We start from the raw sequence: 23,544 nt of genomic DNA on the forward strand, positions 1-23,544 counted from the left end.
GCAGACTCTGGCTGGAATGCAGCATCAAGAAAATAAGAAGTCTGTTGGGATACTGCCAGGGAGACAAAGGCCATCATGACCCCACGTCAATTCCGGACGATCCATCGATCTCCCGTAGATACAGTATCAGTCAATTAGCGACACGAGCTGCAGAAATAGCTTGCCATATTCCAGGGCTCGTGCACGCTCTATCAGCAGAGTTCGCACAACGAAAGGTGCACTCAGGAGAGCATTATTTACAACTTTATTCAGCGTTGATCAGAACAAAGAAAAACATGACTGCCTGCTTCGCTGTTCAGGCACAGAGAGAGAAGAAACAAAAGCTATATACATAAACAGAAACATCCTGTGAACAGGAAATACGCAGGCTGTGACACAACAACCTGCTCCCTTCTTAAGGTGGAACGGAAATATCCTAACAAAGTCAACAGAGCGAAGAGCTGACTCACGCACCAGAGGGGATAGAAATAGCTCCCGTTCTCACACGATGATACATTAGGTAATTAGGCAATTAAAGGCACAGTGTCACACTGTGCAATGATAGAATGAAACACTGCAGTACTGCCAGCTACTTCATGATTTGGCAAGCCTCGTGGAGAAAGAGTCAATTAATGAAATGGAATGCAAGTGAAACTATATTAAAAAAAACTTGAGAATTTGATGTTTAATGGTGCGGTCCTTTGTGGAGGGCTCTAATTATTATTGGCAAGGTATCAGCTTGTTTGAAAATATGGAGAGACTTTGTTGAAATACAGTCTTATCAGAGAATGAGGCTGTAATTTCAACTGCGTCACACGCCATCTTCTCTCCCTTTTTTGTTATTGTTTGAGTCTAGATAGAGAGTAATCTGGCGTCCCACCAAAGCTCTGGCAAGACTCCAGCTTCTCCAACTCTCTCAATAACGATCTGGCGTCCTGCCAAAGCCTTAGCCGGTCATCAAAGCTCAAACTCCATTTCCTTCCATAGGAATACAGTGAAACTTTGGGACTTTAAATCCATTTCAATTTTGTCACATATAGTTCTCTTTTTCATTGTAATCCAGAAGTATAATCCCATTCTCTGTTATCTCCTCTTGCTTTTTCTCAGTTTGTTAGCATTCGGGGGGGTGTGTGTGCGTGCTGCTGAATCATTTATGTTGCAAACATGATATATATAAAGAAAGAGTAAATATTTTACATCGAAGGAAGTCTTTTTTGCGGTTTGAATCGTTTTGGCTTTGTATCTGCTTCAATTTAGCAGTTTATGATCTTGTTCCTTCTGTTCCAGCACATGTCTGTATATTAGTTCTAATTTCACTCTAATAAACAGAAGTACCTCTGCTTCTTAATGGCCGAGTAGGAGGGCTACCAATAGGCAAAGTGATTTTGCTGCCTCTCAGATTCCATGGTGGAGAAAGAGCCAGGTATCAAGACAATCTGCGAGTGAAGCTCACTCCCCCCGGGCCCTGGGGGGAGCTTGCAAGGACAATTACCCTCAAAGCTTCCTTGTTTATTCTTTGCTATCAATCTCTGCTATCTTGGGAGCAGGATCCATTAAGGCAGACCAGAACCAGAAGCCCCATTTCTAAACATCTCCATTGATTTCCATTTCATTTTTTTTGCTCCTCACCCCACTTCATAAGGCTGGCATGGTCTGCTCAGTAATGACCTAGAGTAGATCCCATTGTACTCAGTGGGGTTTATGGACAGAACTTGGTGCCAAAAACAGTCATCATCCTGTCCCCAAGCCTGAAAACTGCAGCCCCAGAGTTCTTAACCGGAAGCACTATTTCTGGGTTAGCGGAGTCTGTAACCTGAAGCGTATGTAACCTGAAGCATATGTAACCCGAGGCACCACTGTACAAGATTAAATATTTTTTCGGCTGGGGATGCTAAAATGGTGCAAATGATGGCACATTAGAAAAAAAGGGGTCCCTCTCAAAGGGGGCTGAAGACAACCGACAGATTACAACTGGGGAATATTTCACACAGGAAACCACATCTGCTTGCATGGACTTTTGTCATATATGGATTTATAAAAGTGAAGATGAATCTTTGATCTTTGCAAGCTTCCCTTAGGGCTCAGGGGGAGCAAGCTTGGATTCTAGAGGAACCAAACAATTATTAACTGTGAAATCTATCGCACAGTGTGGTCTCTTACAGAAGATTCTTCGGTTTGGGAAAATATCAGTCCATTAAAATACATTACACGTGTCTTAATTTTAACTAAACAAAGGAAAGCTGGAAGACAGCCCAGAGTCCTGGAAGGTAAGACGGTGGAATGAAATAGAGCCTTCTGAGGAGGGACTGCACCGAAAACAGTTGAGGGACAACAAGAAGAAGAGCAAAATGTTCATCTTGCATGCTAATTTACATATAGATCTGAATATGATTAAAGTTGCATGCCAGTGGTTGTCAACATAAGATAAAAGTATTAAGATCGGGATGATATTGGGAATAAATAAAAGAGAGAAAAGTAGGAACAAGAACCAAAAAAAAAATCATCATCATCGTCAATCTTTGACTTTTGTCTTCTGGGTTTCTCTGTTGTTATTCTGTCTCTCACAGCTACAATAAACCTACCATTAATATTGTGGACTAGGCATTTCTTCGTCAGAGGGCAAAAAAGCAAATTTAGCAGGGGATCAAATACTTTCTCTCCTCTATATGTTCACACACACACACACACACACACACACACCTGGCTCTCGTTTGGAAGAGGAGTGAGAGACGGAGGCTCTTGACTTTTAGAACTAGAATATAAAAAGGGAGGTGTGAGGAGGTCAAGGAAACAAGCAAATGAAAGATAAGTTATGTGAAGGTTTGAACTGGAAGGGGAATATATGCTCTGTGCAAATGGCTGTGAACTCGTGCTTGTTTGTGAGTTATCACACTTGCTCCTTCTACCAGTTCATGGATGGTAGAAATAAAGCTTTTTCTCCGAAACTATTCCTTGAGTGTCTGTTGACTCCCATTTTCCCTTTTCCGGGCGCAATATTTTTCCCACCCGAGGGCAAAGCCTTATACGGCTACAGGAGGACTGCAGCTGTTCTTCCTTGGGATCCAGATGCTGCCTTCCTTTTGGGGGAGGGGGCTTTGGGTCAAGGAAATAAACTCACTTCAAATTGAGGGAAAAGTCACATTTGTGAACAGAGGATGTAGACAGACGAGAACATTCCCACATGGGGGGGGGGAACAGGGAGAAGAAAAGCCCGCCTGCATCTTCACAACCGGACCACTTCCTCTGTCCCAGATGCAACAACACACGTCTCTCCCCTATTCAGGCTAAACAAGTAGACGAACTAATGTGAAAGCAAATTTCAGGTGTATCCTCAGGAAATGCTAAAGCAATGATAAAAGACTCCTTCTCCCAATATTCTGGGACAAATGAGGAGGGATTATCCGTCAGCGGGTGCCTTGTACTACTACTAACAGAGGACATGGAACACATAAAATCCTTTTTGGCTCACTAGTAAAATTCTTACCATCCTATATAGATACTTGTAAAACCTTCTGGGGGAAAACTAGCAGAGCGTTTGTGGGTTTTGATCAAGAAGAAATGGAAATTGGTGCTGTCTCAAAAGAGGCTAGTTCTCTCAAGCAACCCTCAGCCTTTGGGAATCTTGTCACAGGAGGAGCGAGAAGCTCCCCTCTGGAGTTCGTAAAGGGTAGATATTCCTGGTGCCCTTAATCCTGCTGTTCCGCCAGGGAAGCGGGGCTGCGTCCAAAGCACTGAATGGTGAAAGTACTCAGGGAAGGGAGCAGAGAGCGAGGGAAGCATTAGGCCCCCATTTCTAGATAGGGGAACATCGGCCTGAAGGGGAGCAGCTGCATTTGGGCAAGCGGAGCTGGAGAAAAGCTGGGCCTGTCCTGCTGCGTTTCAGGCCCTGACAGCCCCAAGTCTGAGTGTAAATTGACTTCTCCCCTCCATTCACCGCGCGAGGAGGGCCGTCCCGGAGTTGACGCTGCCCAGGAGGCCAGAAAGAGCAGAGGCCATGTTGGGTCAGGGCAACCATACAATCATAGAATCATAGCGTTGGAAGAGACCACAAGGGCCATCGAGTCCAACCCCCTGCCAAGCAGGAAACACCATCAGAGCACTCCTGACATATGGTTGTCAAGCCTCTGCTTAAAGACCTCCAAAGAAGGAGACTCCACCACACTCCTTGGCAGCAAATTCCACTGTCAAACAGCTCTTACTGTCAGGAAGTTCTTCCTAATGTTTAGGTGGAATCTTCTTTCTTGTAGTTTGGATCCATTGCTCCGTGTCCGCTTCTCTGGAGCAGCAGAAAACAACCTTTCTCCCTCCTCTATGTGACATCCTTTTATATATTTGAACATGCCTATCATATCACCCCTTAACCTCCTCTTCTCCAGGCTAAACATGCCCAGCTCCCTTAGCCGTTCCTCATAAGGCATCGTTTCCAGGCCTTTGACCATTTTGGTTGCCCTCCTCTGGACACGTTCCAGTTTGTCAGTGTCCTTCTTGAACTGTGGTGCCCAGAACTGGACACAGTACTCCAGGTGAGGTCTGACCAGAGCAGAATACAGTGGCACTATTACTTCCCTTGATCTAGATGCTATACTCCTATTGATGCAGCATAGAATTGCATTGGCTTTTTTAGCTGCCGCGTCACACTGTTGGCTCATGTCAAGTTTGTGGTCAACCAAGACTCCTAGATCCTTTTCACATGTACTGCTCTCAAGCCAGGTGTCACCCATCTTGTATTTGTGCCTCTCATTTTTTTTGCCCAAGTGCAATACTTTACATTTCTCGCTGTTAAAATTCATCTTGTTTGTTTTGTCCCAGTTCTCTAATCTGCCAAGGTCGTTTTGAAGTGTGATCCTGTCCTCTGGGGTGTTAGCCACCCCTCCCAGTTTGGTGTCATCTGCAAATTTGATCAGGATGCCCTTGAGTCCATCATCCAAGTCGTTGATAAAGATGTTGAATAAGACCGGGCCCAAGACAGAACCCTGTAGCACCCCACTAGTCACTCTTCTCCAGGATGAAGAGGAACCATTGATGAGCACCCTTTGGGTTCGGTCAGTCAGCCAGTTACAAATCCACTGAGTGGTAGCATAGTCAAGTCCGCATTTTACCAGCTTCTTTATAAGAATATCATGGGGCACCTTGTCAAATGCCTTGCTGAAATCAAGGTAGGCTACATCCACTGTGTTCCCTTTATCCAGGCTTGACTACTGTAATTCGCTCTACGCGGGGATGCCCTTGAAGCTGTCCCAGACACTCCAGCGGGTGCAGAATGCTGCAGCGAGGCTCCTCACGGCGTCTCTGCCATGGGAGCAGATTCACCCAGTGCTTTTTAAGCTGCACTGGCTCCCGGTGGAGTACAGGGTCAGATTTAAGGTGCTGCTTTTGACCTTTAAAGCCCTTCACGGCATAGGACCCTCGTACCTACGGGACCGCCTCTCCTGGTATGCCCCACGGAGAGCCTCAAGGTCCATAAATAACAACACCCTAGTGGTCCCAGGCCCTAAGGAAGTTAGATTAGCTTCAACCAGAGCCAGGGCCTTTTCAACTCTGGCTCTGGCCTGGTGGAACCCTCTGCCTCATGAGACCAGGGCCCTGCAGGATCTGATTTCAGAGTTGTTCCGCCTGGCCTTTGGCTTGGAGCCAATTTGATTCCCTCCCTCCCTCCCTCCCTCTCTCTCTCTCTCTCTTTCCCCCCCCCCTTCTTTTCCTTCTCCTCCTGCGATGAGGCTACATTTTAATATTTTAATGTTCCATTATTTTAATGTTGTACTTTATTTTTGTTTTTAAGTTTGTAATCATTCATCTTGTTTTTATTATTGCTTGTAAGCCGCTCTGAGCCCGGCCTTGGCTGGGGAGGGCGGGGTATAAATAAAAATATATTATTATTATTATTATTATTATTATTATTATTATTATTATTATTATTATCTACCAGGCTTGTAATTCTGTCAAAAAACGAGATCAGGTTAGTCTGACATGACTTATTTTTCAGAAATCCATGCTGGCTATTGGTGATCACAGCATTCCTTTCTAGGTGCTCACAGACTGTTTGCTTAATGATCTGCTCCAGAATCTTCCCTGGTATTGATGTCAGACTGACTGGGCGGTCCTCTCTTTCCCCCTTTTTGAAAATAGGGACAACATTTGCCCTTCTGCAGTCTGCCGGGACTTCACCTGTTCTCCAGGAATTCTCAAAGATGACTGCCAGTGGTTCTGAGATCACATCTGCCAGTTCTTTTAATACTCTTGGATGCAGTTCATCTGGCCCTGGAGACTTGAATACATCTAAACTAGCCAAGTATTCTTGTACTATCTCCTTAGTTATTCTGGGCTGTGTTTCCTCTGCTGAATCATTTGCTCCACATTCTTCAGGTCGGGCATTGTTTTCTTTATCGGAGAAGACTGAGGCAAAGAAGGCATTGAGGAGTTCAGCCCTTTCTGTGTCCCCTGTTTGCATTTCACCATCTTCTCCTCTGAGTGACCCCACTGTTCCTTTCTTCTTCCTTTTGCTACGAACATACCCATAAAAGCCTTTTTTTGTTGCTTTCAACCTCTCTAGCAAGCCTGAGTTCATTCTGTGCTTTAGCTTTTCTGACTTTGTGTCTACACGTGCTGGCTATTTGTTTGAATTCCTCTTTGGTGGTTTCCCCCCTTTTCAATATTTTGTACACATCCTTTTTAAATCTTAACTCACTTAAAAGGTCTTTAGATAGCCACCCTGGCTTCTTTAGGCACCTTCCATGTTTCCGTCTCATTGGTATTGCCTGAAGTTGTGCTTTTACTATCTCCCTCTTAACAAACTCCCAGCCATCATGAACTCCCTTTCCTTTTAGTATTACTGTCCATGGGATCTCACCCAGCACTTCCCTAAGTTTTATGAAGTCGGCTTTCTTAAAGTCGAGAAATTGAGTCCTAGTATGCTTGGCTGCTCCTTTCCGCTGTATAGTAAACTTCAGAAGAGCATGATCACTCGCGTGATCACTTCCACAACAACCCTGCCAGGCTGGCCTCTTGCATGTCGCCCCCTTTCCAGCAGGCGAAGCTGCAGGGACCACTCACTTCCTGGCCCTCCAAAAATGGAGGCGGCTTTGGACCCTGGATGAACCTGAGAGGAGCCTGGAGGGGGGCAGGGAGGGGCCTCCCGCCCCTTCCCAGACTTTTCCTCCACCCATTTATTAGCTATATCTAATAAATTGTTTTGTAATGATTTGTTGGGTCTCTGGACCGTAATAAAGATTGATTGATTGATTATTAGATATATGGCAGCTGCTGGATGCCCCCCTTGTTTGGGCCTGTGATGGACAGCAGAGCCAGGCCAGTCAGCGGACTTAGTCCCTCAGAAATTTCCTGGAGCCTCGCTCTGATTGGCTGCCATGCAAGGCTGCTTTTCTGAGGGATGGTCTGAGGGGGGAGCTTGGAGGGGAAGGTGGGGAGGAGAGGAAGAGGAGTCAGGCGGGAGTTCAAGGGGAGAAGCTGGGGGAGGGGAGGAAGACCCCCAAGAAGGAGGGCTGAGGGGCCCCCTGGGTGTGGGGGGCGGACTGAGAGGGAAAGGGCCCCTCGCTCAGGAACCCCCCAAGTCTGAATGGGACATGACTCAGTCCAGGAAGGAGAGGGAAGAAGGGGCAGAAATGGAGTTCAGCATTTGACCACCATGTCTAGAAAGCGGAACATCGGCCTGAGAAGAGAAGCTGTGCCTGGACTTCCGCCTTTAATGCCCTGACAGCCTCCAAGTTGAGGCAAGAAGTTGACTTCTGCCTGAAAGTACCTGAAACTGTTCTTAAGCTGAGGTACCACTTTAGCTAATGGGGCCTCCTGCTGCCGCCACCACACAATTTCTGTTCTCATCCTGAAACAAAGTTCTTCACCTGAGGTAATATTTCTGGGTTAGCGGAGTCTGTAACCTGAAGCGTCTGTAACGCGAGGTACCACTGTATTACTATTCTCCTCCTTGGGCCTCTGAGACAGAGAGGGGCTTTCCCTCCTCGTCTCCCAAGGGAGAGGCCTCCTCCGTGGGGCCAACATGGCGAGGAGAGAGGCTGCCCTGCGGAGGCCAAGCCATCATGGCAGGAAGGCGGCTGAGGACCAAAGGTGCCGCCCTCCTTCAGCCGGGAGGAGAGACCCTGAGAGCGTGGGACCCCCGAGGCCCACAGGGGAGCCATGGCGTCTCTGGGAGCGGCTGGGGCCTCCGGGAAAAACAAAATGGCGCTCCCTCCTATTTCGGAAAAGGGCGGGAAACCCCTTCTCCTGGCCCTACTGCCTCCATGGGCTCCTCCTGGGCCTGCCTGGCCATGGGGGGGGGGAATCCATCTGCCCCCAAACAATGGGGGGGGGGAGAGGAAAAGGAAGAGAAGGAAGGAGAAATGAAGGAGAAGCTGGGAGGGGGAGCAGCCATGAGGGAAAATCAGGGGGAAAACTCCCTCAGGAAACCAGGCGAAGGAGAGGACGAGGCCCAGGGGAATCTGAAAGGGGATTGGCCAGCTGCCCAATGGAGAGGCCTCTGATTGGTCCAGCCCTGCTCTGGGGTGGGAAATGGGGTCAGATAGTTCTGGGAACCCAGTAGAAACTGGTTTTCTGGCAGGAAACACGGAAAGGATGGCAGGTGTCCCTCTTCCTTTGAACTGGAGTCCGGAGTCAGCTCTGTCAGACTTCTTTCTGGAATAAGAAACGCCCTCCTTTCCTCCTGGGTCCCAAACGGGCAAGTCAAGCTCAACGCCACCTCCAACCCCCTCCCCACATTAAGAGCACCATTTTGAGAAGCAGCAACTCTCAAATACGAAGAAATCAGCACCTCCACCTGCTCACATCCCCCCCCCGCTTGGTTTTCAGGGAGGGCTTTTCTTAGCCCCTCATCCCCCCCCCAATTCAAAATAAGGGGCAGGCTGGCTGGAGACCCTTCCCTCCAACACCCTTCCCATTATTTAATGGCATCCCAGTTATATGTATTCCCCTTGTCCCAAAAGAGCCTCAGCTTCAGGGGTTCTTCTGAATGAGCTGCCAGGAGAAGGCACCTGAGCCTGACTCTCCAGTGGCAGAAGGTTCCCTAGGACACTCCAGGCTCAACGTGGGTCAAACACTGAGGAAAACTTCTTGGAGCAACTTTTGGGAAAAGGGGAATACATGTAACCGGGATGCCATTATATAACGGTTAGGGGGGTTGGGAAATGGGAGTGCCTGATCACCTCATCTGTCTCCTGAGAAATCTCTATGTGGGACAAGAAGCTACAGTTACAACTGGATATGGAACAACTGATTGGTTCAAAATTGGGAAAGGAGTGCGGCGAGGCTGTATTTTGTCTCCCTGCTTATTTAACTTATATGCAGAATTCATCATGCGAAAGGCTGGGCTGGATGAATCCGAAGCCGGAATTAAGATGGCCGGAAGAAATATCAACAACCTCAGATATGCAGATGACACAACCTTGATGGCAGAAAGTGAGGAGGAATTAAAGAACCTTTTACTGAGGGTGACAGAGGAGAGCGCAAAATATGGTCTGAAGCTCAGCACCAAAAAAACGAAGATCCTGGCCACTGGTCCCATCACCTCCTGGCAACTAGAAGGGGAAGAGATGGAGGCAGTGAGAGATTTTGCTTTCTTGGGCTCCAGGATCGCTGCAGATGGTGACAGCAAAATAGAGCCCATCATCCCCGGATCTCTGAAATGAACAAATAAATGTCCAGGATGGTCCAGATTGAACTCTTCCCCGGATCAATGTTTGCCACGTCCCAAATGGAAAGCAAGAGGAGAGCAGGGTCCTCCAGGGTTTGGGATCTCCCTATTCAGCTGCCCAAGGCACTTGCTCAGACCTAGATCTGGGCTCCTTGGGGCCAATGGGGGCGGGGAGGGCAGGCTCTGCAAGGGTTAAGAGGAGCAGAGCTGGATTCCTAGAGAGGATGGGAAGTGAAGGGGGGAAGGTCCTCCATCGCTCAATTCCCTCCCTCCCTCCCCCCTCCCTTCCTGCTTTCTTCTCTCCTTTGCAAAAGCCCCTCCTGGAATCTGGTGAGTCCCCTCTTTCCTCCCTCTGAGGGTGCAATGGGGAGAAGGGGGTCCCAGGGGGGCAGGGAGGGGGCGTGGGGGTCCCTGCTCAGATCATACAGAGGGGGGGGGGCAGACCCCCAAGTCAGGGAGCAGAGGGTCCTCCCTTGTCCTCTCTGCCAAGATCGCAGGAGGTCTGCAGCTCTGCTCTTCCTTGGGATCCAGAGGCTGCCTTCATTTTGGGGAGGGGGCTTGGGGTCAAGGGAAACTGGGCAGGAAAAGAAACCCCCTTCAGATTTAGGGATTATGATGATGTGGAATGGGATGCGGGGGGCGCTGTGGGTTAAACCACTGAGCCTCTTGGGCTTGCCGATCAGAAGGTCGGGGGTTCGAATCCCCGCAATGACGCGGTGAGCTCCCGTTGCTTGTTCCCAGCTCCTGCCCACCTAGCAGTTCAAAAGCGCATCAGATGCAAGTAGATAAATAGGTACCACTCCGGCGGGAAGGTAAATGGCGTTTCCATGCGCTGCTCTGGTTGGCCAGAAGTGGCTTAGTCATGCTGGCCACATTTATACAAGGATTAAGACCCATCATTAAAATACACAACAAAGTTGCCTAACAGGCACCCCTTGTGGGCCGACAGTTCATGTTTGCGGGTTGTGTAGCCAGCAAATTCTGGCCCAGGGCTCCTGCTGGGCCATCCCCTCCACACCCAGTCCAGGACCCGGGAGATGACCCTATCTTTCTTGGAATGGTGTGCGACTTCTTGTGCCTGAATGGGGCGGTCAGGAAGCAGCTCCAGGCTCATAACCTCTTGTGCAGGTGCTGGGTCGGGGCCTGTTTCCGGTAGTGGTAGCCTGCTGAGGGCGTCCACATGGCCCATCGCCTTCCCCGGGCGGTGAATCAGTGCGTACTGGTAGCTGGCAAGGAAAACTGACCACCTGAGGACGCGAGGAGAGAGCACTTTGGGGGTCTGCTTTTCGGGGGCAAACAAGCCCAGCAACGGCTTGTGGTCAGTCACCACGGTGAAGGGCCGCCCGTACAAGAAATCATGGAATTTTTTTACTCCCTTCACAATTGCCAGCCCCTCCTCATCTATTTGCGAGTAGTTCCGCTCGGTTGCCTTGAGTGTCTGGGAAAAGTATGCTACCGGTACCTCTCTTCCATCTGGGAGTTGGTGTCCCAGGACAGCGCCAATGCCATAGGGCGAGGCGTTGCATGCTAGCACCACTGGCAGCCTCTCGTTGAAGTGTGCCAAGACCGAGTTTGAGACAAGCAAGTCCTTGACTGCCTGGAATGCAGCCTCCTGGCGCTGGCCCCACACCCAAGGGGCCCGCTTGTCCAGGAGTCTGTGTAGGGGCTCCGCTACTGCCGCCTTGTGGGGAAGGAAGGAACGGTAAAAGTTCAATAGTCCCAAGAAGGCCGGAAGTTCAGTCTTGCTCTTGGGCGCTGGGGCATCACAAATGGCCCGTACCTTGTCCCCAGTCGGGTGGACCCCTTCTGCGTCCACCATAAATCCCAGAAAGTCCACCTGAGGCACTCCTAGTAGACATTTTCCCCGCTTCCCAGTCTCCAGATGCTGGGTTGAACCGCGAGAAGCTGCTGTCAGTTGCCATTCTGAGTTCCTTGTGTCCCGGAGCTGAAGCCTGGATACACGGTGCGAGGCAGCGGTGCGGGAGGTGGCGGTGCTGCGGTGCTGTGTGTGGCAGTCAGCTCAGCAGGATCCAACCTTCGTTGCCAGTGAAATAGACTCAGAGTCGCAAAGTGATTTCATGCTCTTTATTCAGCTCATAGTGGTGAGGAGGAATGAATGAAAGTCCCCTCAAAGTATCTGCTTTATATACATTATTGACACAATGGGCTGCACATGATTGGCTAATTCTGGAATTCTACTGTAAGCCAATCAGGTTCTGGATTCACTTATATCTGGAGCAAGATTGGGTGGTTCCTGCCAACCAATCATACTGCTGCATTGTTCTAGGACCAATCAGACTGCTGCATTCTGAATCCTATTGTTCTAGGACCAATCAGACTGCTGCAGTTTGGATCCTATTCAACTCAGTACATAAAACCTCCATTAAGATACTGAAATAAGCATGCAAGAAAAGAATAGTATTAAAACAATGCAGCTATTAAGAGGCAGAAAAGAACAGAGCAATGTGTAGAAAAATATCATCTTTATTCTCCCTTTTTCTCATAGGGTCCAGTGGGCTTTGAAGACGTAGCTCTTCCTTTCACAGAGGAGGACTGGGCTTTGCTGGATCCTGACCAGAGAGCTCTGCAGAAGGAAGTCAAGGAGGAGAATCCTGGGATCGTGGCCTCTCTGGTAAGGCTCCCTGCTGGATCATGAGATCAGTTTTGAAATTCCATACAGATCTCTGAAGGACAAACCTCCTCTATTTTGAGGGAGCCCCATAGCGCCACCTGCAGCATCTGAGATGTTAACCCACCCACAACTCTCCATAGGAGATGCATCTCCTGTTCTGTCTGGGAATATTCTTCCACCAGTCCTGCCTTTTCCAACCAGGATGAGGCTGCTCTGAGCTGCCCAGGCCTTCTTCCATGTAGGCTTCAGAGATCTCAGGGGCGTGGAGGTACATCCTGTCAAATTTTCTGTTTCCCTTTCTGCATCTGTCTGTTTTGGGTTGAGCAAAGAAATGACTGAGCTTGGAGTTGGAGCAGATTTTCTCAAAAAAGGCAAAACAAAACAAATTCCTTCCAGTAGCACCTTAAAGACCAACTAAGTCAGTTCTTGGTATGAACTTTCGTGTGCATGCACACTTCTTCAGATACACACTTCAGATACAAAGGCAGTAATTCATTTCCATTCTTCCTCTTTCACAAGCAGTCATTTGCATTGTTCAATCATTTCAGGCTCAATTTCTTCCTCAGCCTAAACATAATAATACTAATACTGCCATATAACAGTAGATTGTAGGTGGTGAATTGGAGAGGAAGAAGAAGGGAGACAACCAAGAGAATCCACACAATGGAGAAACCATATAAATATTCAGAGTGTGGAGAGAACTTTAGTCGGAGCTCCCAGTCCACTTCCCATCAAGGAAAGCTCTTCGTTCACAAGGAGAGCCTCACTTCACATGAAAGAACTAACGGGGGAAGAAGCGGACACGGAGCAATGGTTCCAAACTACAAGAAAGAAGATTCCACCTAAACATTAGGAAGAACTTCCTGACAGTAAGAGCTGTTCAACAGTGGAATTTGCTGCCCAGGAGTGTGGTGGAGTCTCCTTCTTTGGAGGTCTTTAAGCAGAGGCTTGACAACCATATGTCAGGAGTGCTCTGATGGTGTTTCCTGCTTGGCAGGGGGTTGGACTCGATGGCCCTTGTGGTCTCTTCCAACTCTATGATTCTATGATTCTATGATTCTATGATTCTATTCTAAGAAATAAGTGCTTGAAATGGGGGAAAAGCTTCCTTCGCAGCTCCACCCACAGTTCCCATGAGATACTTCATACAGGGGAGGGTTTGGAAAAAAATCAGTTTCCATTCAATAAATCACAGCAAGGATAATCACAGAATTTTAGAAAATGGTATAAGGCATATGGTATTTCTGGTATCGGGAAACTTGATGAGGAATTAAGGGGAAAGACAGTGTTGACCCAGAGTAGTTACAAAATGCATGTTCTCTCCCCAAGTGCCACAGACCCTCCTCCAAAGAGAGTCTCTCTAAGAAAGCCCAAGCAGAAATTACTCCATTTTACGTGAATAAGGAAAACGAGGAGGTGGCTAAGAAACAGCAGGAGCCAGATCCTATTACTGACCTTATAGGATCTCTCAGCAGCTCTAAGGATGAGCAGAAAGAGGTTTGGGGCCCAGGCAGCTCAACTGCTAAGTCATCTCTGGCACTGAGACCAGGAGCTCAAGCGACTCAAGGCCAAATTCAGGCTAAACAGGTAGAGGAACTAATCTGAAAGCAAATTTCAAAATTAAAGCAAGTATAAAAGACTGCTACTCCCAAACTTCTGGGACAAAAGAGGGATTATCAGCCTTTGGTGGCTTGTAGTACTAAGAGAGGACATGGAACGCTTAAAATCCTTTTTGGCTGACTGTAATAAAATTCTTACCATCCTGATAGGTACTTGTAAAACCTTCTGGAATAAAGTCTGGCAGAGAGTGTGGAACCAGATAATACAACAATATCTCTTTCCCTACCATTAGAAATAGATCAATAAGGGAGGTTTAATTCGTCCACATGGCAAAAGGAGGTCTATAAGTACAAAGAAGAGCAAAAATGTTAAAAAAAATTAAAATAGTGCCATATTAAAAAGTTGACTTAAAAATACCTTTTAACTTACTTAAGAGTAGCTCATGCTCTGGGTCCAGACAGAACACTTAAGAAGCTTGTACTGTACAGTGGTACCTTGGGTTAAGTACTTAATTCGTTCCAGAGGTCCGTTCTTAACCTGACACTGTTCTTAACCTGAAGCACCACTTTAGCTAATGGGGCCTCCTGCTGCTGCCGTGCCGCCGGAGCATGATTTCTGTTCTCATCCTGAAGCAAAGTTCTTAACCCGAGGTACTATTTCTAGGTTAGCGGAGTCTGTAAACTGAAGCGTATATAACCTGAATAATATGTAACCCGAGGTACCACTGTACTGGAATTTGCACACCAGATCCTTATATCAATATGAAACGATATGCAAGGTTATCAAATGCTCTGCTGTCCGGTCAGAAGCCAAAACCAAACCAGGGAGAGGGTTTTGATAATCAAGAATTGGAAATGGCTTCTGTCTCAAAATAAGCTACTTCTCTCAAGCTACCCTAGTATCTTCTCACAAGAGGAGCGCAAAGTCTGTGAATATAGTGTATAAGCGCAGAGAATATCTATGGAGGAGTGGTGTATTAGTCTCAATATTATTCCAAAATGTGGCATCACCAGCTCCTCTGCTTCCACATTCAGCAACACCTCCAAAAACTCCTCAATTCAAGGCAGACTATTATCCTTTAGTTGACATATACTCTGCAGGTGACAATCCTGACTAGTCAGCTGATCTGGACCCCAAGGAACCCCATAACTCAGACAGCTGTGGGAAGGACCTACTTGACAGAACTGAAAAGAATTGATTGCATGTCTTCTGTGCTCTGCCATAAGAAGCCCAGAATGAAATATTCTCCAGATTTGACCTCTGACATTCCTGCCTAATAAGTTTGAAGAAGGAACACAAGGGCTCATGCAAGCAAAACCTGACCCTTTGTGCTCCAGATCCAGCCCACCAGAACGAACCCTCTTTCCCCGAAGATTTGGTCCCCATGCAAGAGGCAAATATGGCCACATCTGTCTGGCTTTCAATGAGAGAGCTCAAAGAGCGTCAACAGGACTCTCCATCGAAAGCACCAAGCATGGGGCCACTTACATGTATTAGCTACTCGTCTGTTTTCTGCCCATGCTCTGGGGTTGCAGTTTTCAGGCTTAGGGACAGGATGGTAACTCGTTTTGGCACCAAGTTCTGTCCATAAGCCCCAGTGAGTTCAATGGGATCTACTCTCAGGTCACTACTGGACAGACCATGCCAGCCTTACAAAGTGGGGTGAGGAGCAAAGAGCTGAAATTGGAATCACTGGAATTGTTTAGAAATGGGGCTTTTGAGGCTTCTGGTTCCGGTCTCCCTTAATGGATGCCGCTCCCACGATAGCAGAGATCGTTAGCAAAGAATAAACAGATGATTTGAGGGTAATTGTCCTCAATTAAAGCTGCGTGCTGGAACAGATGGAACAAGATAATAAATCGCTAAATTTAGACAGATACAAAGCCGAAACAATTTGAACTGGAAAGGAAAATGTGTGTTGTTGGGGAGGGGGAGCCTTTACTCTTTCTTTATATATATATATATCATGTTTGTAACATAAATGATTCGGAAGCACACATACCTCGAATGCTAACAAACTGATAAAAAGCAAGAGGAGATAAAAGAGAATGGGATTATATTTATGGATTGCAACAGAAAAGCGAACTATGTGATAAAATTGAAATGGATTAAAGCCTCAAACTTTCACTGTATTGCTATGGAAGGAAATGGAGTTTAGTTTTGATGATCGGCCAAGGCTTGGGGACAGGATGGTGACTGGTTTTGGCACCAAGTTCTGTCCATAAGCACCATTGAATTCAATGGGATCTACCCTCAGGTCACTACTGTGCAGAACATGTCAGCCTTACGAAGTGAGGAGCAAACAGGGGAAACTGCAAGCACTGGAGATGTTTAGAAATGGGGCTTCTGTTGGGAAGGGGCTGCCCCATTTGGGCTTCTCCAGGGGCAGGAGAATATCTAGGGCAGGAGAATCCCTGCAGGGCCTCTGAGGCTCCCTTTGCTTCTTCCTCTCTCCCAGGACCCTGCAGCTTCTTTTGGCTCCTTGACTCTTCAGGAAGGATGAGTGAGACGGATCCTGTCAAGCTAGAGGAGATGGAAGAGGGAAGATGGACGCATGACCTGGTCCGGCTGTTTCCCGCATCCCTCCCCACAACCTCTGAGAGTTCCCTCCCAGGGACCTCCGAGAGATCTGGTGAGTCCCAGGGGAGGGGAGATGGGGACATGGATGGATGGAGCCAGAGAGGTATTGGGGCTTGCTCAGTTAGGGGGTGGAGGGAGGCAGGCAGGCGGATGGAGATGGAGAAGGGGGGCACCTTTTCGGGCTCCCCCACCTGCCTGCCTGCCTGCTCCTTTGTCATCTGCAGGCAATTTCAGCTAGGAATAGGTCACAGCTCCCCAGTCACCGCGATGCATTGGCAGCTCAAAAGGTCTAAAATCAGTTCTGTGATCTGAATGCCTTACCAATGTCCAACACTGATCCGTCGCGCAGCACTAGAACCCACAATTTTATTACAATACAGATGTACCAAAGCCAACACCATTTCCTCCCCATCCCCCCCCATACATTTACATTTCTATTTCCTCAATCCATCATATTATTCTTTTCTCCATCCTCAAACTTCCGTCCGCCCCGTCGCGCAGTACTAGAAGCCATGAGTCTTGAAAGGAACCTGATCCTGCTTTGCAGATTGAATGCAGATGAGGCCTCCATGTATTATTCTTTTCTTTTTGGAATAACTTTTTATTTGCTTTTATAAACAAGGAACATAGGAATAATAAAACATGTAGACCAAGTCTTCTCATGTCATTTCTATGTAAAATAGCAGAATAAATTTGCCAGAATATCTATAACATATAGTTCATCATTAGGGGTCAGTGTATGAGTTCTGGGTTCATGAATTGCTTTCAACTGGAACAAAAAAAGGGGAAACAGGAGAGAACAGAGAACATTCAACATCGCAGAGCCAAATGCCTAGACTGACGCTATTGTGGCCGTTGTGCTTAGATTAAGTGAGTAATAGTCATTTTTCCTCTACTGTTACCAATGAAACAATACAGAGTTGGTCTCATCATGAAAATGGGAGGGAGGGGGTTCAAAGTGAAGAAAGAGATTTACATATAAATTTAAATTTAGACCAACCAGATTGAGATAACTTCTGATGGGGAGTGTTCAGGTGAAGATGTTGCTGTTGTTTCACAGAAGAGGCGTGGACGTTGCTGGATCCTGACCAGAGAGCTCAGCATAAAGAATAATAATAATAATAATAATAATAATAATTTATTATTTATACCCCCCCATCTGGCTGGGCTTCCCCAGCGACTCTGGGCAGCTTCCCAAAAAATAAAATAAAAAAACATACTGTACTACATCAAACATTAAAAGCCTCCCTAAACAGGGCCGCCTTCCGATGTCTTCTTAAAGTCTGGTAGTTGTTGTCCTCTTTTACATCTGGTGGGAGGGCATTCCACAGGGAGGGTGCCACTACCGAGAAGGCCCTCTGCCTGGTTCCCTGTAACTTGGCTTCTTGCAGTGAGGGAACCACCAGAAGGCCCTCGGTGCTGGACCTCAGTGTCCGGGTAGAACGATGGGGGTGGAGACACTCCTTCAGATATACTGGACCGAGGCCATTTAGGGCTTTCAAGGTCAGCACCAACACTTTGAATTGTGCTTGGAAATGTACTGGGAGCCAATGTAGGTCTTTCAAGACCGGTGTTATATGGTCTCGGTGGCCGCTCCCAGTCACCAGTCTAGCCGCCGCATTCTGGATTAGTTGTAGTTTCTGAGTCACCTTCAAAGGTAGCCCCACATAGAGCGCATTGCAGTAGTCCAAGCGGGAGATAACCAGAGCATGCACCACTCTGGAGAGACAGTCCATGGGCAAGGAGGGTCTCATCCTGTGTACCAGATGGAGCTGGTAGACAGCTGCCCTGGACACAGAGTTAACCTGCGCCTCCATGGACAGCTGTGAGTCCAAAATGACTCCCAGGCTGCGCACCTGGTCCTTCAGGGGCACAGTTACCCCATTCAGGACAGGGAGTCCCCCACACCTGCCTGCCTCCTGTCCCCCCAAAACAGTACTTCTGTCTTGTCATGGTTCAGCCTCAATCTGTTAGCCGCCATCCATTCTCCAACCGCCTCCAGACACTCACACAGGACCTTCACCGCCTTCACTGGTGATTCACTGATTTAAAAGAGTGGTAGAGCTGGGTATCATCCGCATACTGATGAACACCCAGCCCAGACCCCCTGATGATCTCTCCCAGCGGCTGCATGTAGATGTTGAAAAGCATGGGGGAGCGGACAGTACCCTGAGGCACCCCACAAGTGAGAGCCCAGGGGTCTGAACACTCATCCCCCCCCCACTTTCTGAATACGGCCCAGGAGGAAGGAGCTGAACCACTGTATGACAGTTCCCCCAGCTCCCAGCCCCTCAAGACGGTCCAGAAGGATGTCATGGTCGATGGTATCTAACGCCGCTGAGAGATCCAGCAGAACTAGGAAGCAGCTCTCACCTTTGTCCCTAGCCCGCCGGAGATCATCAACCAGTGCGACCAAGGCAGTTTCAGTCCCATGATGAGGCCTGAATCCCGACTGGAAGGGATCCAAATGGTCCGCTTCTTCCAGGCGTGCCTGGAGTTGTTCAGCAACCACTTGCTCCATCACCTTGCCCAAGAATGGAAGATTTGAGACTGGGCGATAGTTGGCCATTATGGCCGCATCTAAAGATAGTTTTTTAAGAAGCGGTTTAATAACTGCCTCTTTCAGCGGGTCTTGGAAGGCTCCCTCACGGAGGGAAGCATTCACCACCCCACGAAGCCCATCGCCCAGTCCTTCCCGGCTAGCTTTTATAAGCCAGGATGGGCAAGGATCCAGGAGACAGGTGGTTGGCTTCACTCGTCCAAGCAGCCTGTCCACATCCTCGGAGGTAACAGATTGGAATTGATCCCATGCAATTCGACTAGACAGGACTCTAGCACTCTCCCGCCCCGGCTCTGCTCCCACGGTGGCGTCTACCTCTTCCCGAATCTGAGCGACTTTATCTGCAAAAAAATTAGCAAAATCATTGCAGGAGATCATGTGGCCCTTGCTGGGCCCCGATGTAACAGGTGGTTCTGCTATATTGCGAACCACCTGAAAAAGTCTCCTGCTGCTGTTTTCTGCAAATTAAATAGAGGCGATGAAGAAAGTCTCCTTCGCCGTCGCTACCGCCACTTGGTAGGCTCGACATTGAGCTCTAACCTGTGTCTGGTCAGCTTCAGAATGAGTTATCTGCCACCGGCACTCTAGCCGTCTCAATGATTGTTTCATTGCCCTCAGATCCGTGGAAAAACACGGGGCTGTCCAGGCTCCATGCAGTCGGAGAGGGCACTTCGGAGCCAAACAGTCAATAGCCCTGGTTAACTCCACATTCCAGCGGGCCAGCAGGGAATCAGCTGAAAGGCCATCAACATGGGATAAAACATCCCCTACCATTCACAGGAAACCATTTGGATCCATTAAGTGGCAGGGGCGGACCATCCGAATACGTCCCACCTCCCTGCAGAGGGGATGGGTCGCGGAGAAGTCCAGTTGCACCAGGAAGTGATCTGACCATGGCACTTCTTTCGTTTCACTTTTACTTAGTGTCAGATCACCAACATCCATAGAGGTAAACACCAGGTCCAAGGCATGTCCGTGGCTATGGGTTGGGCCAGATTTATTCAGGGACAGCCCCATGGAGGCCATGCTTTCCACGAAGTCCCGAGCCGCCCCTTGTAAGGTTGTGTCGGCATGGATATTAAAATCCCCTAGGACAACCAAGCTAGGTGTCTCCAGGAGAACATCCGCCACGACCTGAAGCAGCTCAGGCAGGGAATCCTTGGTGCAGCGGGGAGGTCGGTACACCAAAAGGAATCCTGTACTGCCCCTATTGCCCAACTTCCAGAACATGCACTCAGAAAACTGAGTCTTCCCAATAGGATGCCTGGTGCAGACTAATGACTTCCTAAAAATCACTGCAACCCCCCCCCTCCCCGCCCACATGGCCTGGGTTGCTGTGCATAAGAGAAACCTGGTGGACAAGCAGCGGCAAGGACAGGCCCATCTGCTTCATCCAACCAAGTCTCTGTTACACATGCCAGGTCAAGTCCTCCATCCATGATCAAGTCATGGATGGCAGTGGTTTTATGAATCATTGACCTGGCATTGCACAGCAGCACCTTCAGGTCATGTGGGTATCCCTTGCTGATTCTAGTATCCATCCAACAGGATCAGACCCGGAGGCAGGGATAGTCCTCAGACAACGACTAAACCTGCCTCCTCTGTAACAACATGGTCTGGTCTTAGCGTAACTCCTCCTCCTACCCGTGATCACTGAGATCGGTTATCCCAGTGCATCCCCCCCTGTGCAACATGCCCCAGCTATTTTGTTGGCTGGGACCCACTCCCCAGCAGCCCTGACCCCTCCCCTTAAGAACAAAATAAAACCTTTTAAAAAATAAAACAATAAAACAATACAAAAAAACCTGTAAAAATTACAAAGACACCTAAATCAAACAAATTCCCAGGCCCAACCAAACATCCACCCCACCCCCACATACAAAAAATTCAAAAGAAAAATTTAAAAACATTTTTAAAAGAACTCTGGACAGCAGCAGCAGTAACAGCAACCATAGTTGTGAGGCCTGTCAGGCCCCGCCCCGGGCCAGGTGGTTAGTGGCAAGAGCAGGGCCCTCAGGCACTCACACAGGAGAGTCCTCCTGGGCAGCAGAGCAGTCCTTTTGAGGCTTCAGGCCCCGTCCCGGGCCAGGTGGTGAGTGGCAAGAGCAGGGCCCTCAGGCATTCACAGAGGGGAGGTCAAGGAGAAGTCAAGGAGGAGAATCGTGGGATCATGGACTCTCTCAGTAAGGATCCCTGTTGGATCATAACATGTTGTGATTGGAGATGGAGTGGATTCCATGATTGAGCCACAAAAATATCCATCCCAGATAAAAGCCAAGCAATATCTCAGTTAATACCAGGAAACAAAAAAAGTGAAAACTATTGGACGGCCTCACATCTCATTCTCTTCAGTTCTTCCTCTGTCACAACATTGTCTTCAGTTCTCTTCAGTTCTTCCTCTGTCACAACATCATTCCTCTGTCATTAACATTGTTCAATAATCTGGAGATCCCATTTCCTCCTGAGACTCTAATTAGCATCTCTCTTCATTGCAGATGGTGATGAACTGGAAGGGAAGAACAAGGGGGAGCACAACAGAATCCACATAGCGGAGAAGTCAGATAAATATTCAGAGTGTGTAGAGAAGATCTGTCAGAGCTCCCAGTCCACCTCCCATCAAAGAAAGAGCTTTGTTCAAAGGAATAACCTCACTTCACACGAAATAACACAGAGTAGGGAGAAATTGTATCAGTGCAGAGAATGTGGAAAGAGCTTCAATCAGAAGGGTAATCTCACTTTGCACCAAAGAGTTCATACTGGGGAGAAACCTTATCAGTGCTTCGAATGTGGAAAGAGCTTTAGTCAAAGTACAAATCTCACTTCCCATCAAAGAGTTCATACTGGGGAGAAACCCTATCAGTGTTTCGAATGTGGAAAAGGTTTTCGTCTGAGTGGTCATCTGGCTTCCCATCAAAGAATTCATACAGGAGAGAAACCCTATCAGTGCTTTGAATGTGGAAAGAGCTTTCGTCGGAGTTGTGATCTGACTTGCCATCAAAGAGTTCACACAGGGGAAAAACCCTATCAGTGCTTGGAATGTGGGAAGTGCTTCAGTCACGAGGGGAATCTCACTTCTCATCAAAGAATTCATACAGGGGAGAAACCCTATATGTGCTTCGATTGTGGGAAAAGCTTCCGGGACGGCCACAAGCTCACTTCCCATCAAAGAATTCATACAGGTGAGAAACCCTATCAGTGCTTGGAATGCGGAAAGAGCTTCAGTCAAAGTGCCACACTCTCTTCCCATCACAGAATTCATACAGGGGAGAAACCCTATCAGTGCTCAGGATGTGGGAAGCGCTTCAGTCACGAGGGGAATCTCACTTCTCATCAAAGAATTCATACAGGGGAGAAACCCTATCAGTGCTTGGAATGTGGAAAGAGTTTTCGCCTGAGTGGTGATCTGACTTCCCATCAAAGAATTCATACAGGAGAGAAACCGTATCACTGCTTGGAATGTGGAAAGAGCTTTCGTCTGAGTTGTGATCTCACTTCCCATCAAAGAATTCATACAGGGGAGAAACCCTATATGTGCTTCGATTGTGGGAAAAGCTTCCGGGAGGGCTACCACCTCACTTCCCATCAAAGAATTCATACAGGTGAGAAACCCTATCAGTGCTTGGAATGCGGAAAGAGCTTCAATCAGAAGCATAGTCTCACTTCCCATCACAGAATTCATACAGGGGAGAAACCCTTTCAGTGCTTGGAATGTGGGAAGCGCTTCAGTCACGAGGGGAATCTCACTTCTCATCACAGAATTCATACAGGGGAGAAACCCTATCAGTGCTCAGAATGTGGGAAGCGCTTCAGTCAAAGGACCCATCTCACTTCCCATCAAAGAATCCATACAAGAGAGAAAGTGTTTGGAATGTGGGAAAAGATTCATTCATGGCCCACCAAATAATTCATACAGGATTGAAAGCATATCAGCACATGGAATGTGTATAAAATTTCACTTGTTCAAAAGTCAATTTAAGATCTCACACCAGGGTGAAGAATAGAATTATGGATTCAGAATCTAGTCCAACCCCCTCCAGAAATCTCATTTCAAGCAGCCATGACCATCCAGCTTCTTCTTAAAACCCCCCAGTGAAGGTCCACCCCCTTCTGAGAGAGTTCCTTTCCACTGTCAGCTCTTACTATCAGAGAGAAAATATAAAAAAGACTTTGGAGAAGACTTCCGGTGTGATGGCCTATGGCAGACTCTGGCTGGAATGCAGCATCAAGAAAATAAGAAGTCTGTTGGGATACTGCCAGGGAGACAAAGGCCATCATGACCCCACGTCAATTCCGGACGATCCATCGATCTCCCGTAGATACAGTATCAGTCAATTAGCGACACGAGCTGCAGAAATAGCTTGCCATATTCCAGGGCTCGTGCACGCTCTATCAGCAGAGTTCGCACAACGAAAGGTGCACTCAGGAGAGCATTATTTACAACTTTATTCAGCGTTGATCAGAACAAAGAAAAACATGACTGCCTGCTTCGCTGTTCAGGCACAGAGAGAGAAGAAACAAAAGCTATATACATAAACAGAAACATCCTGTGAACAGGAAATACGCAGGCTGTGACAC

General features: G+C 47.9%; 1 protein-coding gene across 2 annotated transcripts; it reads left to right on the forward strand.

Annotated features, from left to right (window-relative positions):
- The first annotated feature begins 6 nt into the window (after window positions 1-6).
- LOC309334695 (uncharacterized protein) lies at window positions 7-23,166 on the forward strand. 2 transcript variants are annotated; one of them, XM_081849267.1, is made up of 4 exons: window positions 7-499; window positions 12,144-12,269; window positions 16,288-16,461; window positions 21,465-23,166. In XM_081849267.1, the coding sequence occupies exons 3-4, from the start codon at window positions 16,329-16,331 to the stop codon at window positions 22,871-22,873; spliced, it is 1,542 nt and encodes a 513-aa protein (XP_081705393.1). In that variant the 5' UTR covers window positions 7-499; window positions 12,144-12,269; window positions 16,288-16,328; the 3' UTR covers window positions 22,874-23,166. The 2 variants fall into 2 exon arrangements, with proteins under 2 accessions (XP_081705393.1, XP_081705394.1); XM_081849268.1 differs by lacking the exons at window positions 7-499; window positions 12,144-12,269; window positions 16,288-16,461 and adding an exon at window positions 21,075-21,152.
- The last annotated feature ends 378 nt before the right edge of the window (window positions 23,167-23,544 follow it).

Source organism: Podarcis erhardii (assembly GCF_964252035.2).
Source record: "Podarcis erhardii genome assembly, chromosome: 2".
Lineage (NCBI taxonomy): Eukaryota > Metazoa > Chordata > Lepidosauria > Squamata > Lacertidae > Podarcis > Podarcis erhardii.

Coding starts and splice junctions, on each gene's coding strand:
- LOC309334695 (XM_081849267.1), top strand. CDS start 16,329: ATGAGTGAGACGGATCCTGTCAAGCTAGAGGAGATGGAAGAGGGAAGA. Junction 16,462..21,464: donor AGGGACCTCCGAGAGATCTG/GTGAGTCCCAGG, acceptor TCTTCATTGCAG/ATGGTGATGAACTGGAAGGG.